The sequence below is a fragment of the Syngnathus floridae genome, chromosome 14 (genome assembly GCF_059516105.1).
Source record: "Syngnathus floridae isolate MCC-2025c chromosome 14, RoL_Sflo_1.0, whole genome shotgun sequence".
NCBI classification, from domain to species: domain Eukaryota; kingdom Metazoa; phylum Chordata; class Actinopteri; order Syngnathiformes; family Syngnathidae; genus Syngnathus; species Syngnathus floridae.
The window spans coordinates 2,397,191-2,415,681 of NC_142426.1; the positions used below are offsets into that span (position 1 = coordinate 2,397,191).

At 46.4% G+C, this 18,491-nt stretch overlaps 1 protein-coding gene and 1 long non-coding RNA gene across 3 annotated transcripts; one reads left to right on the plus strand and one right to left on the minus strand.

The window, feature by feature from the left end:
- Positions 1-78: 78 nt before the first annotated feature.
- ak5 (adenylate kinase 5) lies at positions 79-18,355 on the minus strand. Of its 2 annotated transcripts, none has more exons than XM_088395495.1 (14): positions 18,043-18,355; positions 17,111-17,297; positions 15,849-16,016; positions 14,714-14,886; positions 11,246-11,359; positions 8,964-9,155; positions 8,130-8,220; positions 6,526-6,596; positions 5,758-5,803; positions 5,427-5,471; positions 2,726-2,889; positions 1,461-1,583; positions 1,190-1,390; positions 79-1,039 (listed from the first exon to the last, which is right to left on the minus strand). In XM_088395495.1, the coding sequence occupies exons 1-14, from the start codon at positions 18,100-18,102 to the stop codon at positions 965-967; spliced, it is 1,710 nt and encodes a 569-aa protein (XP_088251621.1). In that variant the 5' UTR covers positions 18,103-18,355; the 3' UTR covers positions 79-964. The 2 variants fall into 2 exon arrangements, with proteins under 2 accessions (XP_088251621.1, XP_088251622.1); XM_088395496.1 differs by lacking the exon at positions 18,043-18,355 and adding an exon at positions 17,882-18,033.
- LOC148386975 (uncharacterized) lies at positions 86-1,899 on the plus strand. Its single transcript, XR_015862438.1, has 5 exons — positions 86-553; positions 867-932; positions 1,218-1,337; positions 1,436-1,575; positions 1,639-1,899. It is a non-coding gene; the product is annotated as an uncharacterized LOC148386975 (long non-coding RNA).
- Positions 18,356-18,491: the final 136 nt, after the last annotated feature.

Genomic DNA, 18,491 nt, shown 5'->3' on the forward strand with positions numbered 1-18,491 from the left:
ATGACGTTTGGGCAGAGCTTTCATCATTGCGCTTTTGACCAGCAGAGGGCACTGTCACATAGAAAAAAGTCCGAGTCGTCAAATGCACAACTTTATTGAAACGTAAGTAGCAGACTCAGATATTAAAGCGGAAGTCAACCCAATAAGACAAAAACTATTGACTAATCTAAACTTGGCACAGTGTTTTTCAAACGTTGATCCACCAAGTATTTTTTCTAAAAAACAAAACAAAAAAACGCTCAAAACATTGGCATTTACTCACTAACCGAGTTGCCATTTTGGTCTCCAGTCGCAAGAATATGACGTAGTCTGTCTCTAATTACCAGCCAGGTGTAACTGCCCTGCCAAGTTTTTGGGTGCACTAACGAGAGTGAGAAATGTTCAGGGAAAAGTTTTTTGGAGTTTTTTTTCAGATTCAAAATGCTTCGAAAATTCCACAAAGGCGGAATAAAATGGCAAAGCTGGGCACTCTGTGGACAACAATGACTTCTAAGCACAGAGCTGAATGTCAAAAAAAGTGAGGCAATGTTCGGCGTTGAGGGACCTAAATAAGGTAGTAATGTCATTCAAGTTCTTTCTATCAGACTAATATTTATTTAATTACTGAATATTCAATAATGCATTGTGTATGTTTATTTAGACAATAATTAATATTTAGTAAATATTATTTAGCATTGAATTACCGAATGGAGAACCAGTGCGTGCCCCGAGCGCACCATTGGTTTGCGGGTGAGACCAGAAGGAACGCGAAAAGCAATTAGTGACGTACAAATGTTTTATTATTATTATTATTATTTTTTCTCCACAAATGATCCTTTATATTTGACAGTGAATGCATGCTTTTTGTTTACCATACAAAACATAAGGATGGGCTGTGCGTGACGGAATCAGTATTTGTGCTCACCTGAAGAATCAAACCAGGAGAACGGCAGGTATGTGTGTGTGTGCGTGTGCATACGTTAAATCAAATAGCGGGAAAGGACTCCATCACCTGGCAGATTTGAGCGAACACTTGGTCAGGTGACTTCTCGGCATCAATCTGCAAAATAAAAAGTTACAAATGTGCTCAAACATTGATGCATTAGGTCTTGTGACCTATAACATTTGACAATGCAACTTGGGAAAAAAAATGATGTGCTCATAAAAATGAAAACATGAGATGTGTTTGCACTTTCCACGATGCACTGACCATGTGCAGCAGCTTTTTTTCTTCGTAGTGTTCCACCAGCGGCTCGGCGTCGGCCCAGAAGCTGTCATTCCTCCAGCACGAGGCACCGTCTTTGACCGTCGGCGACACCGTGGCCGAAGTGGAACTCCGGCGTCTCTGCAGACGACTGGTGAGAGTTTGGGTGGAGCAGCTGAGCAGGAGCACTGCCGTGGGCTCACCCATCTGACACATACATTTGTTAACTTCCGGTTTGTCCTCAAACCATAGAAGAAGACGGGTGATGCGGAACCACCTTGGCCTCGTACAGTTGAGCCTGTCTCAGGTCTACGGGGAAGCCGCATAGCACCACGCCCCTTGTCTGACGTCTCGTTGCTGCTGCTCCGACAGCCTCGCACAGCACATCCATGGTAATGTCCTATATGACCCACACGGAAGTATGTCAAGCAATCACGTTCTGGTTTGATTGGTAGACATCAAATAGCAGGCTGGAGAAGAAGTTAATAGCCTGTCGCCATGGGCCCTCATTTCATTGTCGGTGGTTCCGACAACGCCGTGCAGATGAATCTGTGAGTAGTACTCGGTCAGCGTCAGAGATATACCTCATAAGACAAATGTTTTAATCGCATTTCTGTCGATTCAATTTGCACGTGCGCATGTGGCAATGCAAGATGGCCGCCGGTGGCGTCATTTCTCGCTACTGCTATGATTCAGCTTCAAAATAAAATCAAACAACCTGCTCATTTTACATTGACTAACCAATCTTTGACATTTTTTTTTCAATTTGGTAAATATATATATATATATATATAGACCTCTGTGGCATTTGACTTCAAAACTCACTTGCACACACAGGCACGATTCGGCACCTTTGAACGTGAGACAGTGTGTTTGTGCATGTACGTGTGTGTGTTCAGTCAAAAGTGGATCAAAAAGAGCTTACTGCTGTCATTTGACACATAAAAGTGCACAACCGCCAACCACCATGCTTCTTAGAATGAATTGACCTATAGATGCATTTAGCACCTGTGCCTTCAATGGGGATTTAATCAGCCCAAATCCATCCATCCATCCATTTTCTGAACCGCTTAGTCCCCATGGGGGTCGCGGGCGTGCTGGAGCCTATCCCAGCCGTCATCGGGCAGTAGGCGGGGGACACCCTGAACCGGTTGCCAGCCAATCGCAGGGCACACAGAGACAAACAACCATTGGCACTCGCACTCACACCTAGGGACAATTTGGAGTCTCCAATTGGCCTACCAAGCATGTTTTTGGGATGTGGGAGGAAACCGGAGTGCCCGGAGAAAACCCACGCGGGCTCGGGGAGAACATGCAAACTCCGCACAGGGAGGGCCGGAGGTGGAATCGAACCCGCACCCTCCTAACTGTGAGGCGGACGTGCTACCCAGTGCGCCACCGAGCCGCCTCAGCCCAAATCGTTTGACTCAATTTTATGAATCGGCTTTTTGGTGGAAACCGTCACGGTAGGCCAGCGTCCTCCCGGTTTGGTGTCCAGCAGTGAAACTGGTAACAATGGTGGCCAGGGTTACGGTCACTGACCTCCGGCAGGGGCTCTCCTCTTTGCAGGACGTCCCGTAGGTGGCGCCCCCTGTCGCCTAGAGTCTGCATTTCGCTGCAAAGCAGGTCGGCCATTGACACGCGACGCAGGCCCAGTTTGTCCTCCATGCGCTCGCACTGTGCACGCTTGCCTGAGCCCGCAGCGCCTACAGGCCCAAACGTACACATAGAAAATAGAGTAGCAATAAATATATTGATATATTATGTAATGAGGTAAAGTAATTCATATTTATGAATTATGGGTTAGGTTCAGCAATGGGTGGATTTTATGTCTTCTTTGAGCAGTTAATTGACAATATTGTATTATCATTTTACAGTGTGAAATCAACAATCAAAAATTAAATACATTTAGTTTGTTAGTCATGAATGAGCAGTTATGTCTTTATATAGTGCATTTCCTGACTGCTGTACATAATTAAAAGTAGACTTAAAAGCACAATCCAGCTCAAGACTGATTATGAAATAACGAGGTCATTAGATTGTGCAGGTGCATGGAATGTATTATGTGTGTGTATGCCAAATGATTTCCTTTGCACGTCTGCGTGTCAGGATGCAGTTATCGTATGATCATTATCACCATGCTGATGATGATGTGAGTTGTACTAGTGGTAGATAAACATGTCATTATCGCTACACGGCTTCTACACCGTCCAATAAGCCATCCACAGGCAGATTTTTCTTTTTTTTTCTCTTTCCCCGATTCCGTGTGGATTTGATGGGTTGCCATAACGACAACGGTGCTGGCAGAGAGGAGCAGAGTCGCAGCTTAAACCTTCTTGCATTTTTCCTGTTAGTTTTTTTTTGACTTCCGAACTGCAACTTGGCCCACTCAGCTGAACAAAAAACATTTGGATGTGATATTCAAATACTTCTCTTTTGTCTAGTTTGTTTAACTTTGTATGCATCTTTTTGAAGATTCAGTATTGCCAATTGTTTTAATGCAACATTACTATGAGGACGTTTATTTTCGGGTGTTTGTGTTTATCTCAAAGTTCATTTTTCTTTTTGTTCCTTTGGGATTCATTTGATATGTTTCAATTCAAATTTCATTCGAATTTATGTGTAGTTATGATGATGTTTAGTTTCATTACACATTTTTAAAACTGGGGTGGTTCCCCTCTTTAAGAAGGGGGACCGGAGGGTGTGTTCCAATTACAGGGGAATCACACTCCTCAGCCTCCCTGGTAAGGTCTATTCAGGGGTGCTGGAGAGGAGGGTCCGTCGGGAGGTCGAACCTCGGATTCAGGAGGAGCAGTGTGGCTTTCGTCCTGGGCGTGGAACAGTGGACCAGCTCTACACCCTCGGCAGGATCCTCGAGGGTGCAGGGGAGTTCGCCCAACCAGTCCACATGTGTTTTGTGGACTTGGAGAAGGCGTTCGACCGTGTCCCTCGGGAGGTTCTGTGGAGGGTGCTTCGGGAGTACGGGGTGCCGAGCCAACTGATAAGGGCGGTTTGGTCCCTGTATCACCGATGCCAGAGTCTGGTCCGCATTTCCGGCAGTAAGTCGGATTCGTTCCCAGTGAGGGTTGGACTCCCCCAAGGCTGCCCTTTGTCACCGATTCTGTTCATAATTTTTATGGACAGAATTTCTAGGCGCAGCCGAGGCGTTGAGGGGGTCCGGTTTGGGGACCTCAGCATCGCGTCTCTGCTTTTTGCAGATGACATGGTGCTGTTGGCTTCTTCAGGCCGTGATCTCCAGCTCTCGCTGGAACGGTTCGCAGCCGAGTGTGAAGCGGTCGGGATGAGGGTCAGCACCTCCAAATCCGAGTCCATGGTCCTCGATCGGAAAAGGGTGGAATGCCCTCTCCGGATCGGGGATGAGAACCTGCCCCAAGTGGAGGAGTTCAAGTATCTTGGAGTCTTGTTCACGAGTGAGGGGAGGATGGAGCGCGAGATCGACAGGCGGATCTGTGCAGTGTCGGCAGTAATGCGGACCCTGTACCGGTCCGTTGTGGTGAAGAGAGAGCTGAGCCAAAAGGCAAAGCTCTCAATTTACCGGTCGATTTACGCTCCTACCCTCACCTATGGTCACGAGCTATGGGTCGTGACCGAAAGAACAAGATCCCAGATACAAGCGGCCGAAATGAGTTTTCTCCGCAGGATGTCCGGGCTCTCCCTTAGAGATAGGGTGAGAAGCTCGGTCATCCGGGAGAGACTCGGAGTAGAGTCGCTACTCCTCCACGTTGAGAGGAGCCAGATGAGGTGGCTCGGGCATCTTATCAGGATGCCTCCTGGACGCCTCCCTGGGGAGGTGTTCCGGGCATGTCCCACCGGTAGGAGACCCCGGGGACGACCCAGGACGTGCTGGAGAGACTGTCTCTCAGCTGGCCTGGGAACGCCTTGGGATCCCCCGGGATGAGCTGGATGAAGTGGCTGGGGAGAGGGAAGTCTGGGAGTCCCTCCTAAAGCTGCTGCCCCCGCGACCCGACCCCGGACAAGCGGAAGAAGATGGATGGATGGATGGATCATGTATTTAGTTTGAATTATAATTTAATTAAATTTGATTAAACGTGGAGGCTGAAATGTATGAGGACTAATACAAACAGCCTTGACTCTCATTTTGGATTGGAACTCAGGTCCGACTAATGAGCTTTGCTGTTCCATGTTGCGCGCGCGCGCGTGTGTGCGCGCGCGTGCGTGTGTGTGCGCACGTGCGTGCGCGTGCATTTGTGTGTGCGCGTACCCATCAAAAAGATGACCTTAGGCTTTTTTGGCAGTGTGCAAAAACCTGTCAGAGAAAATGAGAGCAAGGTTCACTTTAGCATGGACATACATGCACACACTCAGGGGTGTCGCGTCATGTTTCCAAAATGATTGTCACTTGTGTTAGATGTTAATGAAAAGATGATCTTTGGCTTTACAAAATACGTGCTGGGATAATGAGACCATTAGTTTCACTGACTGTTCTGTTTACAAAGATATCAACTGAAAACTCTTCAAATTGTCCTGTGTCGTTGTGTAAGACATACATCAACGTTTAGTGATTGAAGGTGGTGACGGAGGTGAATACTTACTTTCTTCACTTTCTTTGGAGTATCCGAGCTCTTTCTCCTCTTCATCCTAAATATATGCACACACAAAAATTTTACTCTTTTCAATTCATGTCAAAATACAGAGGAATAAAATGATTGTGTGTTTTTTTTTTTTGGGCAGTAGAATGACAATCATATTTAAATCTATTTCGTGTGAAGAAGGGAATTTTGAAAATGATTTAAACAATTGTTTTCGGACTTAAGTACATTTCCTATTTTTGTTTTGACTTCAGAAATTTTTGCTTGAAGAAGATTTGGAGCTTTACAATTTTGAAATAAGTGATTCTCTGATTACTTGAGCTTTCATTGTCATTTTGTTTTGCTTTTCTTCTGACTCTTAGACAAGCGCCTGCAAGATAAACATCGCCTCCGTGTTTCATCTCACCTCCTACTACCAATGAAGAAAAAAATAGTGAGCGAATGTGTGAAAAGTGAGCGCAAAAATATTGCTGTACTAATTTTCTGAACCCCCCCCCCCCGCCTCCTAATGTTGATTCATTGTTTATTTAACAGATGCTCCAAGTTGTTTACGCTGCTTCTGACTGCACACTGGAAAGCTACTTTGCAAATACAAGACAGAATCTGGCAGGTAAGGTTCAATTAGCATTTCAAAAATGTCTTCACTCACTTTATTCGTGCATCGTTCATCCAAGACAACATTGATATTCATGTTCATTGATATGTAAGGTGCCAAATCGTCACTGAAAAAAGCCCACCAATGTGGAAATCCAAATGGACTTTACTTCTTACCTCATCAGTCTTTCCAGCAAAGTGGCCCATGTTGCATTCAGGCAGCATACTGAGATCCAGCTCACTTGGAGCTGTGGGTGACAAAACATATATGTAACTATGACTTGATTAAATTGGGATGCCTTGGCAACTTCTCTGCCCCCGTCTGCAAGGACCTGCTGACATTTCCCATGGCGACGTCACTACATTCAAGCCGTCACCCCCGCTCGGATGATACATCGCCATCCCCCTCATCTTATTCGTCATCATTGGCACCCATCTGCCATTCCAGAAGTAAGTGAAAATAATCGGAACACGTTTTCTGCATATGCAAACACTGATTGGGGATCATCTAAAACAAAATCATTATCGGTCAGTATATTGAAATTCCTACCGAGTGAGCATGCCATTTGAAAGAACTGAAAGTGATATTTTTGTCAGCTTTAAATGTCACAAGAACTTTGGGGTAATTATCGTTATACCGTCAAATGGTTGAATTTTTGCAAAGGCGCCTCATAACTGGAAGAATTTGATAAGAACGCATAATGATAACAGGTAGGAAAAAAAATGGAAGAAAAGCAGATCATCTGACGAGATGCTTGTTGGATGGGCTCCACTGCAATTTCTAATTAAATGACGTTCAGATTTTTGAGACAAAACTCAACTCGTTGTCCTTACACGACCTTCTCGACAAAAGAACGGACAAAACTGCGTGAGCGTGATGCTAATGCGAGCAATAAACTGAGACATGTTTATTTGTAGCTGATGTATCCATTTAAGGCGTTCATTTTATTCCCTCCCAAATTGCTGCATGGGATGTGTTTGGAGGCAGCCGCGCCATGCATCAATGAGAACACGTGAAAGATGTACGCGATGGTTGATGCCTTATGCAAGCAATGGCAAGTAGCCGCCGTCTGACCTAAATTATTGTGCGCTTCTCACGAAGCTTAGCTAGCTCCGCAATGCCGGTTGCCATGACAACAAGTGGCGTAATCAGGGAGCGGGTGGGAGATTTTTTGTTTTTTTGTTTTTTTGTTTTGTTTTTTACTCTTATCTCACCTTGGTTCCTGATAAACTCACTACAGATGTAACAAGAGAGATGATAGTAGGAAGATACTTTATCCATCTTCAAGGGAAATTCACTCTTCCGATGACAACACAACACGAGCCAAACCAGGCGTGCTGAATTACTATTAAAGATATGAAACATATTAAACGCATCGTCTACACACGTAAAAACATAAAAGTCATCATGTTAGTGCAGGTCCAGAATAGGGAGCCTGCTGATGAGCGCACAAGTTGACACTTGATGTGATCTTCTAGCGTTTCCCTCCCTTGCAGAATGGAATCAAAACGCTGCGTGCTATGGGGGCAGGAGGGACGTATGATTTTCTCAGTCTGTTAGCGGCGCAACAAAGTGACTTCAGCCTGTCACTAAAGCTGCTCCTCTCCCTGGAGACGGTGTTGCGCACTCATGGACTGTCCATGATGGACACACCTCATTAAAATTTAGCGGTAGTAGCCAGAAATCCACACTGGAACACCGGAGCCGAGATTCAAACGCGGCAGACGTTACTAAACGTGCTGCATGGAGTTGTTCAGCTGAAAATAGCATCTGAGGCTACCTGGGGCGGACTCCTCTGATGGGAAGAGCTTGTTATCTAAAGTTGCGCTGATGTCACAGAACACCTCCTCTTCATCACGAGCTGCGTCCAGCTGAGAGGAGAGAATTTTCGTTACTCAAAATGTTGCGGATTTTCCAGGGAGCCACTAAAAGCTATGACCTTTTCACGTCACCTAGCTCCCAAATCATGGGTGGAGAAACTTATTGTGTAAATAATTTAAGAATTTCCAAAGGCATATTAAAAATGTACTTGGTTGTGTATTTTTACTCCGGGGATCCAATTAATCTCCAATGTATGTATCCATACAAATAGAAAAAAGTGTTTTTCCGCTCGTCCCCTTAATGTTAAATAGGCAGATCGATAAGAAGCGAGGTGGCCAACAGTCACGCGGAAGCTGGCCTGTTTAATGAAGCTCCCGCGAGGATGCAATTAACACGGACTCTACTAATGATCTGCCCATTAGTCTTTACTGTGTGTGCACTTTGCACTATTTCCAAGAACCCCAAGCTAATGTTAGACAATACAATCATTTCAAACAAATACAACAAACATTTCAGTGTTTTATAATACATAGAGTTATCTTGCAAAAGAATGTCTTTAATATATTATAGATAGAGTAAATGAATGATTTTTTTTGTGACAATGCTCATAAGTCAAAAGACATTTCTCAAATCACCTTTTCCCACTGAAATGAATGCCATTAATCCGTTACAGCCAAAAGCCACCAAATCTCTACAAATTCTTTGGATCGCGTTAACCTAAACTCTATCTGAAATGTAGCATAGTCATAACGGATTGAATCTTGTGTGTCCTGTTCCGTATGGCGTGCGTTACCGTGACGATGAGGCCCCGCTCCTGGAAGTACTTGACCAAGGGGATGGTGTTTTGCTTAAAGTTGGTCAAACGCCGGTCAATGGCTTTCGGGTTGTCGTCGGGGCGACCCTGTTGCTCGGCCCGCCGCTGCAGGCGCTCCTTCAAGCGGTGGGTGGTGCACGCCAGGAACACCACCACGTCGGGAGTGCAGATCTGCCAGCAGAGAGGGATTGTCGATGACAATCTTGACATTTGCGCTCTATTAATATTCCATCAAAAATAGGAGTCTTGCTTTTGTCTCCAGACGCCAATTTGCATGACATCAAGCACTGCTTCACACAAATAGTTGAGTTCCAGAAGTGTCTCACCGCCTATCAAGTGAGAAATTCAACAACCACGTAAAGGTCTTGTCATCTGCCTGTTTCTGATTTGTACCTAATACTCTCCCAACAGTGACTTTGGCCACCCATGTCCTGACAGTGAGACTGGGTGACGATTTTCAAGCAGGCGCTCAAACTACGTACATCAGGGGTCACCAACACGTTGCCCGCGGGCACCAGGTCGCCCGTGAGGACCGTATGAGTCGCCCGCAGGACTGTTCTAAAATTAGCTCAAATAGTGGGACTTGTCAGTGAGCTGTATCTATTTATTTTACAGTCAAACCTCGGTTTTCGAACGTCCTGGTTCTCGAACAAATCGGAATTCTAACATAAAATTTGAGATTTTTTGCTTCGGTTGTCGAACAAAGTTCGGAGGTCGAACCTCGCAAGATGAGCCGGGAGGACCCGAGAAAACCCGACCGCGCGGCATGGATGCCGACTGACTCCGTTGTTATTGTATTTTCGTTACTTTGAGGACTGTATTAACCCCTAATCATTCCTCCAAAGAAAGCAAGTGGGAGCACTAAAGCCATCCTAAAACACAAAGACGGTCTTAAAGCAATGCGGCAGTGAGCGCCCGGCGCCCTGCGGTTGCGCGATTGGACTAAATTAAGCTCCCTGCGCACTGAGGTCCACTTAAATTTTGGAAAGTACATCAGGACTTTAGAAATATTTTCTAAATTTTAGCGACGGCTCTGTCACAATAATGCGACCAGCGCAGTGCAGTTGCGCGGTCGGCGACGCGCTACTGTTGCGCGTTCGGCGGTGCGCTGTAGTTGCGCGATCAGACAAAATTAAGCTCCCTGCGCACTGAGGTCGACTTAAATTTTGGAAAGTACATTAGGACTTTAAAAATATTTTCAAAATTTCTGCGACGGCTCTGTCACAATAATGCAACCAGTGCGGTGCAGTTGCGCGTTGTGCGACACGTTACTGTTGCGTTCGGCGGTGCACTGCAGTTGCGTGGTCGGACAAATATGCGCAAATGAAAAAAAAGGCAAATTGGCTATTTCAGAAGTCTGTGTCAAACTGGTAGCCCTTTGCCTTAATCAGTACCCAGGAAGTAGCTCTCGATTTAAGAAAGGTTGGTGACCCCTGACGTACATGGAAGCACCATCGTGTCAAAGCCAAAGAGGTAAGCAGAGCTGCAGAGTTACCGCTGACGAGCTATAAAAAAAAAGTCTGTTTCTATGAATAACAACAGGTAGATTACGTACACCAATTATTTGGACATTGCAGCAGTTTTTATTGTGCTGCTTGTCACTATACGTCGCTGGCATCGATAGGGCTGCAGATCAGGGAAGAAACAACGGAAGGCTAGTTGCTGTAAGGGTGAGCTGATTGGATGCGGCGACGGAGCGGCACGCTTGGGTAAATGTCGAAAATGAACGTCGGAGTCAATTGTCACAAAGCCGGTATCACACAAAGACGTCTCCTAGCAACTGTTTATTTCAGCTGGGAGACTCTGAAAAAGAAAAGGCAATCTCAGAACTCATGATTGCAGACCTGAATGATCTGCTCAAGCCATCCCTTCCTTTTGTTGTCTTCTGGTCCTCATCGTGGTGGCTCGTGAGGCAATTCGGGTTGATTTTGGACGAGCGTCTGGTCTGGTCTGGTCGTCAGCCAATCACAATCGCAACTAACTAACTAACTAACTAACCACGCAATTTACTACTGTCATGTTTTGTAATTATGATGGCTGCAGTATGAATATAAATGATGAAACGTGTCAATGTCACAGCGATGTTGTGTCTGCTGAACTAGAGCTGGACTGCGAGTCACTGACATCTCATTGAGGTGCCGCTAAACGTTAAGAGCCTTCAAATGAGCTGTCAATATATGAGCATCTATTGCCGATAAATTGCGTACCCTGAGAAAAAACCCATATGGTATACCACGATATTCCAAGTGTTTGACACTCACCTGGTCCTCAAAGGACAAGGCCTGCCCGACGTCTCTCGGAAAGCCATCGATGACGATGCCGGTGGCGTCTGGGATTTTCATGATCTTCTGCTTGATCTCGGTGATAGTGGTCTCCTGCAAAACACAGATGCTGCGCTATTTTCTCCATCCACCATTTGCATTAGCTAGCGTAAATGCTGCAAGACATTGTCAGCGCCGGCTGGGATGCATCCCTCGACAGTTAAATGAGTAGTTTGAAAAGCTATCATGCAACATGTCATGAGAGTATGTATGTTTGTTTTGCTTTTTCTTTGGATTTTTAATGATTACAAAGGAGGAATAATCGCAATAAGAGAAGAAAAAAGGAAGGCGAGTCTTTCGCTTCAGCTGGCTGGGTTGAAGCATGTGATTTGAATGCGTCAAGTCTTCTTCAGTTAACCTTTTCTGGCTGAGTTGAAAGCGCATCAAATATTAATCATGGCGAGCCTCGACTTAAGAGAAACGATGACAGCGGCACACTGCCGGCCAATTTATTTCTTTATTTATCTATCCCACGCTGTATTCAAGTGGTGCAACATGATGGCGGTCGGTCGGTCGCGCTCACTCGAGGCCACTGAGTGCCAGCATCCTTTAGCGTCACTTACTTCTTCCTGACTGCAGGAGGAGGTCAACAAAAGCAGATACACGAGCGCTTGGCTGCTCTAAAAATAACACCGTACCAACACACACACCGCAGGCGGGTGGGCGGGCGGGCGGGCGGGCGGGCGCTTTCTCATCAAGATTCCATGGCTGCTTTCCAAGCCTTGAAGACTACATAGCATGCACGTAACCTTTTGGATGCGAATCACATTGGAGCAAATAACTTGACCCCATTGCATGCCATGCAAACAATATTTAACTGTGTATCATGTCATGTAAGAGAAAAATGTTAAATCAACATTTTGATGGGGTTTTTGAGAATTGGAAAAAAAAAAGGATGATTTATCCCACCGTGGCTAAAAACGGATGAATATTTGACGTTTGTGGAGCAGTACTTTACTGTGAGAGGAAACCAATTTGGTATGTCATGAAATGAGTCATCCGTTTCCGGTTAATATTTGATGCTTGTTTATTGATACTGTCGCATGCGTGGGTTCAACCCATAAATCACAAGATTGATATTTTGACCCGCCTCCAGGTACAACACATCCATATTTGATGCTCGTGTATTGATACTTTGCTGTGAGAGGAGATGATACATCACAATATGGGTGATATTGTCCTTGTTAAAAATGATCAATATTTAACAATTGTGTAGCAATACTATCAATAGATGATGATATGGATATTTTTTCTAAGCCCAGGTTAAAAGGGGTTATCATGTAGATCAATAATGTACTGCCAGCAAAAACAAGGTACTGATAGTTTGGTTGAATCCATTGACGTTTGATGCTTGTGTCTTGATGGAGAAAACAAACATTACCAAATTGATTTTCTGCCCACTTTTAAAATCTTAATGTGTTTACTAGCCAAAGCGATGTCCGATAGCCACGAATGACTTGATCGCATGGAATAAGCTGCCAGCATGACCCACTTTGCTGTTTGTTTGACTGCTTCACGCCGAGCCATCTGGCGAGCGGCCGGACGGAGAGGATGGGAAAGAAGGGAAGGATTCAAAGAGGATGATTTTGCGAGAGCGCTCGGCACTGCCAGTCGCGACGTGGGCGGTAGCGCCGAGTGTTTTTTGGCTTCGCACTTTGCCGCATCACCGCTTCATCTGTGTGGACAGCAGCAGCTGCCTCCCCAAACCGACCGAGATAATTTCAATGGCTAGACCTCGGGGTCATCATAAAAAGTCGAGGGAAGGCAAGCTTAATAGTGTTTCATTTGACTTCTTGCAACTAACTCAAATACGGTATCTCTTAAGAGGTGCTCCTTAACTACCGTATTTGCCGGTGTATTGGTCGACCTTTTTCGATCCAAAATCGACCGAAAAAAATCGACCTCGACTTATACACCGAGTCATAAAATTTAACTTCGTATTCATCGCTTCAAATGTGATGGTAACCAAGGCCGTTTCTCATGCATCTCATTGTGCGTTGCACTTAGAAAATTTGAACCGGGCGGCGTGCGCGAGTGCGCGGCCCGCTGGAAGTCGAATGAGGCGCCGCCACCACCTCCGCGGTGCTTATAAACAGCCGATCCGCTCGGCGGGGGCTATTTTCGGCCACTTGGCTCGTGCGCACGGCCTCCCGGATGTGCCGGGCGGGTGCGCGAGCTCGCCGGCCGCTGGAAGTCGAATGAGACGCCGCGACCACCTCCGCGGTGCTTATAAACAGCCGATCCGCTCGGCGGGGGCTATTTTCGGCCACTTGGCTCGTGCGCACGGCCTCCCGGATGTGCCGGGCGGGCGCGCGAGCTCGCCGGCCACTGGAAGTCGAATGAGGCGCCGCCACCACCTCCGCGGTGCTTATAAACAGCCGATCCGCTCGGCGGGGGCTATTTTCGGCCACTTGGCTCGTGCGCACGGCCTCCCGGATGTGCCGGGCGGGTGCGCGAGCTCGCCGGCCGCTGGAAGTCGAATGAGGCGCCGCCACCACCTCCGCGGTGCTTATAAACAGCCGATCCGCTCGGCGGGGGCTATTTTCGGCCACTTGGCTCGTGCGCACGGCCTCCCGGATGTGCCGGGCGGGCGCGCGAGCTCGCCGGCCACTGGAAGTCGAATGAGGCGCCGCCACCACCTCCGCGGTGCTTATAAACAGCCGATCCGCTCGGCGGGGGCTATTTTCGGCCACTTGGCTCGTGCGCACGGCCTCCCGGATGTGCCGGGCGGGTGCGCGAGCTCGCCGGCCGCTGGAAGTCGAATGAGGCGCCGCCACCACCTCCGCGGTGCTTATAAACAGCCGATCCGCTCGGCGGGGGCTATTTTCGGCCACTTGGCTCGTGCGCACGGCCTCCCGGATGTGCCGGGCGGGTGCGCGAGCTCGCCGGCCGCTGGAAGTCCAATGAGGCGCCGCGATCTCCTCCGCGGTGCTTATAAAGTGCCGATCCGCTCGGCTTGGAGCTATTTCCGGCCTCCCGTTGGTGCCAGGTGGCGTGCGCGAGCTCGCCGGCCGCGATCTCCTCCGCGGTGCTTATAAACAGCCGCATGCGCACGGCCTCCCGGAATTTGAACACATTTCGTCAATAAATTTCGCATATTGAATTTTGAAGTTTAATATAATGCAACAATTGAGCTCGACTTATACAAAGGATATATCATAAAATCGTAAATTTCCGTCGAATTTTAGGGGGTCGACTTATACACCGAGTCGACCTGTACACCGGCAAATACGGTAACTGATTGAATGGCAACGACGACATTCAAAAGCACACAAACCAACTCGGGTTGGCCAGTCTGATTTATTTTCTTGCCACTAATGAGATGCGTCCGGCTTATGTGACACAGACACGGCTAATGAATGTCTACTTGTGTGCGTTGGTGTTGTTCCTGTGTCTTTGTGGGACTACCTGCGGTGCCAGCTCGCCGTTGGTGATGATCTTAGCGATCAGGCTCCACTTCCTGTTGCTAGTGGCATTGTGGATCATCTTCTTGCGCAGCAGCTCCCCCACCGACACGTACTGAAAGCCGTAACGCTCGGCAATCTTCAGGCACTGTGTTCCCTTGCCGCTTCCGGGACCGCCTAGGGTGGTGGAAAGGTAGAGCGGAAACTGCAAGGATGCGTATTTGTTTGGACAAATGGGGCATCAGCCCAAACCAGCATTGGAGCACTTCTTTTGTGTTATTCTTGCGATACCAGGCTTTGAATTGAACATGAAAGTGAAGATAACAAGGTAGTCTTGGTGGGGAGAGAGCAACACAGACAGAGAAAAAGTGTGAAAACATTGTGCGCGTGGGTGGCTGGATTGCAGTATGTCAAGCCTGTTGCGGGTACGAGGCCGCTGCTAATTCACCGACTGTCTGTCTGTCTGTGTGTTTGGGGGCTGATGAAGCAGGTATATGTGTGAAGTCTCACATTTTTCAAAAGTGTCTTCTTTCTCGCTCACTTCATTTTGACGGCAAAAATAAGCCAGGAGGAACTTCAAAATGATGAAGACGCCTCAAAAGTTATCCAGCTGACTAATATTCCAGGCTTCTGGATGACTCATGTTGTATTTATTTAATAGTGGTGTGGCTGCTCTATGGCAAGGTGGGAAACAGGTCACGATAGGAACGATGATGTTAATGATGTTGAACTCACCTTAAGCATATGGCACCGCCCCTTAGCTTACCGACAAAGCAAAGCGGCGGCGGGACATGCCACAAGAAGCTATTTTTAGCTTCTACGCAAAGTAAACAAACGTTCATTGAGATTCATTTGGATGTCTGGAAGAGTAATAAGAAGCAGCTCTTGCTAGAAAGAAAACATCAGCTTTCCTGGTGCTGAGAAACAAGAATTGGCAGCAATTTGTTTTCCATTTCTTTATCTAGGTATTATTTTTGTCATTATTATGGATATTTGATGCCGCTTTTTCTGATCGTAATGTTTTGTTCTTTGATTTGACTATGTTTACTTCACCGCGTGAATACGTGGAAATGAAAATCACTTATAGAAAAAGATACTACATCTACCACGTCAGCTGAGCGAGTTTCTTGTTTACCTACCGATGACAAGGATAACTTTGGGCCGTGGTCTGGACGGATCAAAGACTTCATACTCCTCGATGAGCTCGGCCGTCTCCGACAGGTCCGAGTCGCTCTCGATGGAGAACTGGCTGATGGGAGGAAGGCGCTCGTAACGTCTGTAGGGGAAATTGGGACTGTCGGGCATCGCTGTCACTCACGCACACACAGACACACACTCACACCTTAGCATGAGTTTCTTTGGGGAAAGATCTTCTTCATGCACGACTCAGCTGTCCATCACGCTTCATATACTGTGGCCTCTGGTGTCAAGCTCAGCCAAAAAAACACATGACTGCCCTAATGAGCACATCTGTGATGACAGTTTTATGGTGATGAGCAAATTAAGAGCAAAGATCTGATTCTGAGGGCAGTCAGTGACAAGCTTCTTCTAGTTATTATTGATCATTAATTCCGAGCATAGTATTCACACCAACCTGTCAGAAACACAGATTTGCCTATGACCTAATGAACCGGGGGGTGTCATTTTTTTGTTAATAATGAAACCCGTTTACGTATCGTCCACCAAAATGAAATCCAGCACCAAATGCTCATCATATAGTACGTATAATAATGGTTGCGTTGGCCCTTGGAGGACTCACTCCACCGTCATGACTGAGTGCCTGTTGAGATTTACAGCCTGTGGCACTTTCTGGGGGGGATTATATCACAGCACAGATGGGTCCAGACTGGAAGTCAATAAAAGTGGCTTTTGCTATCTAATCTCAGCAAATCTTGGACTCCACACAGCAAATAGCATCAACACCACAGATCAGAATGAGAGATGCTCTCTTCATTTTGAGAAAGAAATATGGGGGTGGAAAGTTTTTGCATTTGTAAATGTTTTCTTCCTTTTTTCTGGGAATGGCATTCATGCTGATATCGTTTTTGTTCTCATTCATATGATCACTCGGGGGGCAAAATGCTTTAAATGTTTTCATTCTCTTCACTTAATCCTGATAATATAGGGTTGATCATTTCAGTTTTCCTAAATAATTGCTCTTATTTTGTGTCGTGATTCATTAAGTGAATGTTGGGAGACCATGCCACTTCTTAGTAAAGATGCAAAAAGTGAAATACAACTGAATTGGAATTTTCTTTTGCATACCACCAGAGGGGGCCCTCATACCACTAGTGGTCATAGTCATGTCATGAAATGGAATAGCAACTACACTTTGAGAATGACTCATCTAGTTCAACCATATTTCTTTGTCATTTTAGTCACGACGGCCCGGTTCCCTCACCGTTTCTGAGGAGTGAGCGGCGTGACTGGCCACCGTTGAGGGGGGGCAGCGGCTTCTTCTCCTGGCCCACGAACGTGTCCCACCGCACCTTTTCTGGGCCGCCCAACTCCCGGACCTTTTTCAGGCAGCCCTCCAGGTAATCCACTGGGTCATCGGGACGGTAGTACATCAGACCCGTCAGCAGGCTCTAAAGGTAAATATGGAGAGTCAGGCTCTGGAGGTGTGATCAACTTCCTCCAACTCAAGAAAACATTGATTTTGTGGTGTCGCTATCGGCACGCTTCAATAACAGTCTGCAGTAAATGCCCGTGATCGCTTGCTTGTAGTAGACGATTGCTCAGAAGTGAGGCCTCGTTAAGAGCATCCAGGAGTATGAATGGATTTCATTATTAACATGATAGTGGCTATACAGTAGCAGAAATAAACAAAGAATGAAGGAGTAACACTGAAAAGAAAACGCTACACCTGTGGAAAAAAAAAATGACCAAAAGGTCATAATGGTTCCAGGATATTTTTTACAAACAAAATGTTAAGAGAAAAAAAGATGTTTGAATTTTCTAAGACTTGATCAGTTTTACAAGCTGTGAAAATAGTGGTAGAAGGAAATTACGTTCAATTAACGACACTGCCATGTTGGTTGGCATCAATGAATTCATCCGTAAATTCATAAATTGTCATGAAATAATAAAGTAAAACGATTAATAGTGAATGAGAGCAGGATGCATACATTTCTAAGAGGAACATTGTGTCCAACATACATCTTACACTTACTGGGATTGTCACTTAAAACAATTATATGGAAGGATGCAGGAAGACGTCTAGACGGCACGTTCCACTTGAAGCATTCCCTAAATAATCTCTCGTCTTTATCCATTTTTGGAAATGCAAGATATTACTGAGAAACGGGAACGTCATCTCCATGTATGGCTCACCTCAAATAGTTGAGGTATCTCCCGCCGTGCCAGATACTCTTTGGCATCGTTGGTGTTCATCTCCTCCGAGATTTTGCAACTTGTTTGCCTTCCAATCGTCTCGTTTTTTCTTGAGTTTTGTTTTCTTGCTCCTCGGCGACTCTCGACAAGTCACAGCGCCTCAAGCTCAGCGCTCATCGTGGCCGGCCGTGCGCGTGCGTGAGTGCGTGCACTCGTTCGCTCTCCTCTGGATTCCTGCAGGCGAAACCAAGGCGACACGACATCCTCCTCCTCCTCCTCCTCCTCGCTCTCTCCTGCCCCCGTCTCCATCCTTTCTCTCTGCCTCTTCCCTCATCTTCCTTGGTGATGCAAATGCGGTCCTGAGTCGATCCCTGACGCTCACCAATATATTCAATGTACAAATATTGCACGTGACTTTTTTCAAAATGGGAAATGTAATATCAAGTACT

Bases quoted from the DNA above. Each gene is read 5' to 3' on its own strand.
- ak5 (XM_088395495.1), bottom strand. From the start codon at position 18,102: ATGAACACCAACGATGCCAAAGAGTATCTGGCACGGCGGGAGATACCT. The intron at 11,360-14,713 runs GTAGTCCCACAA...TGTGTTTTGCAG, and splicing joins ACGGCGAGCTGGCACCGCAG to GAGACCACTATCACCGAGAT. The intron at 2,890-5,426 runs GTACGCGCACAC...TTGGGCCTGTAG, and splicing joins TAAGGTCATCTTTTTGATGG to GCGCTGCGGGCTCAGGCAAG.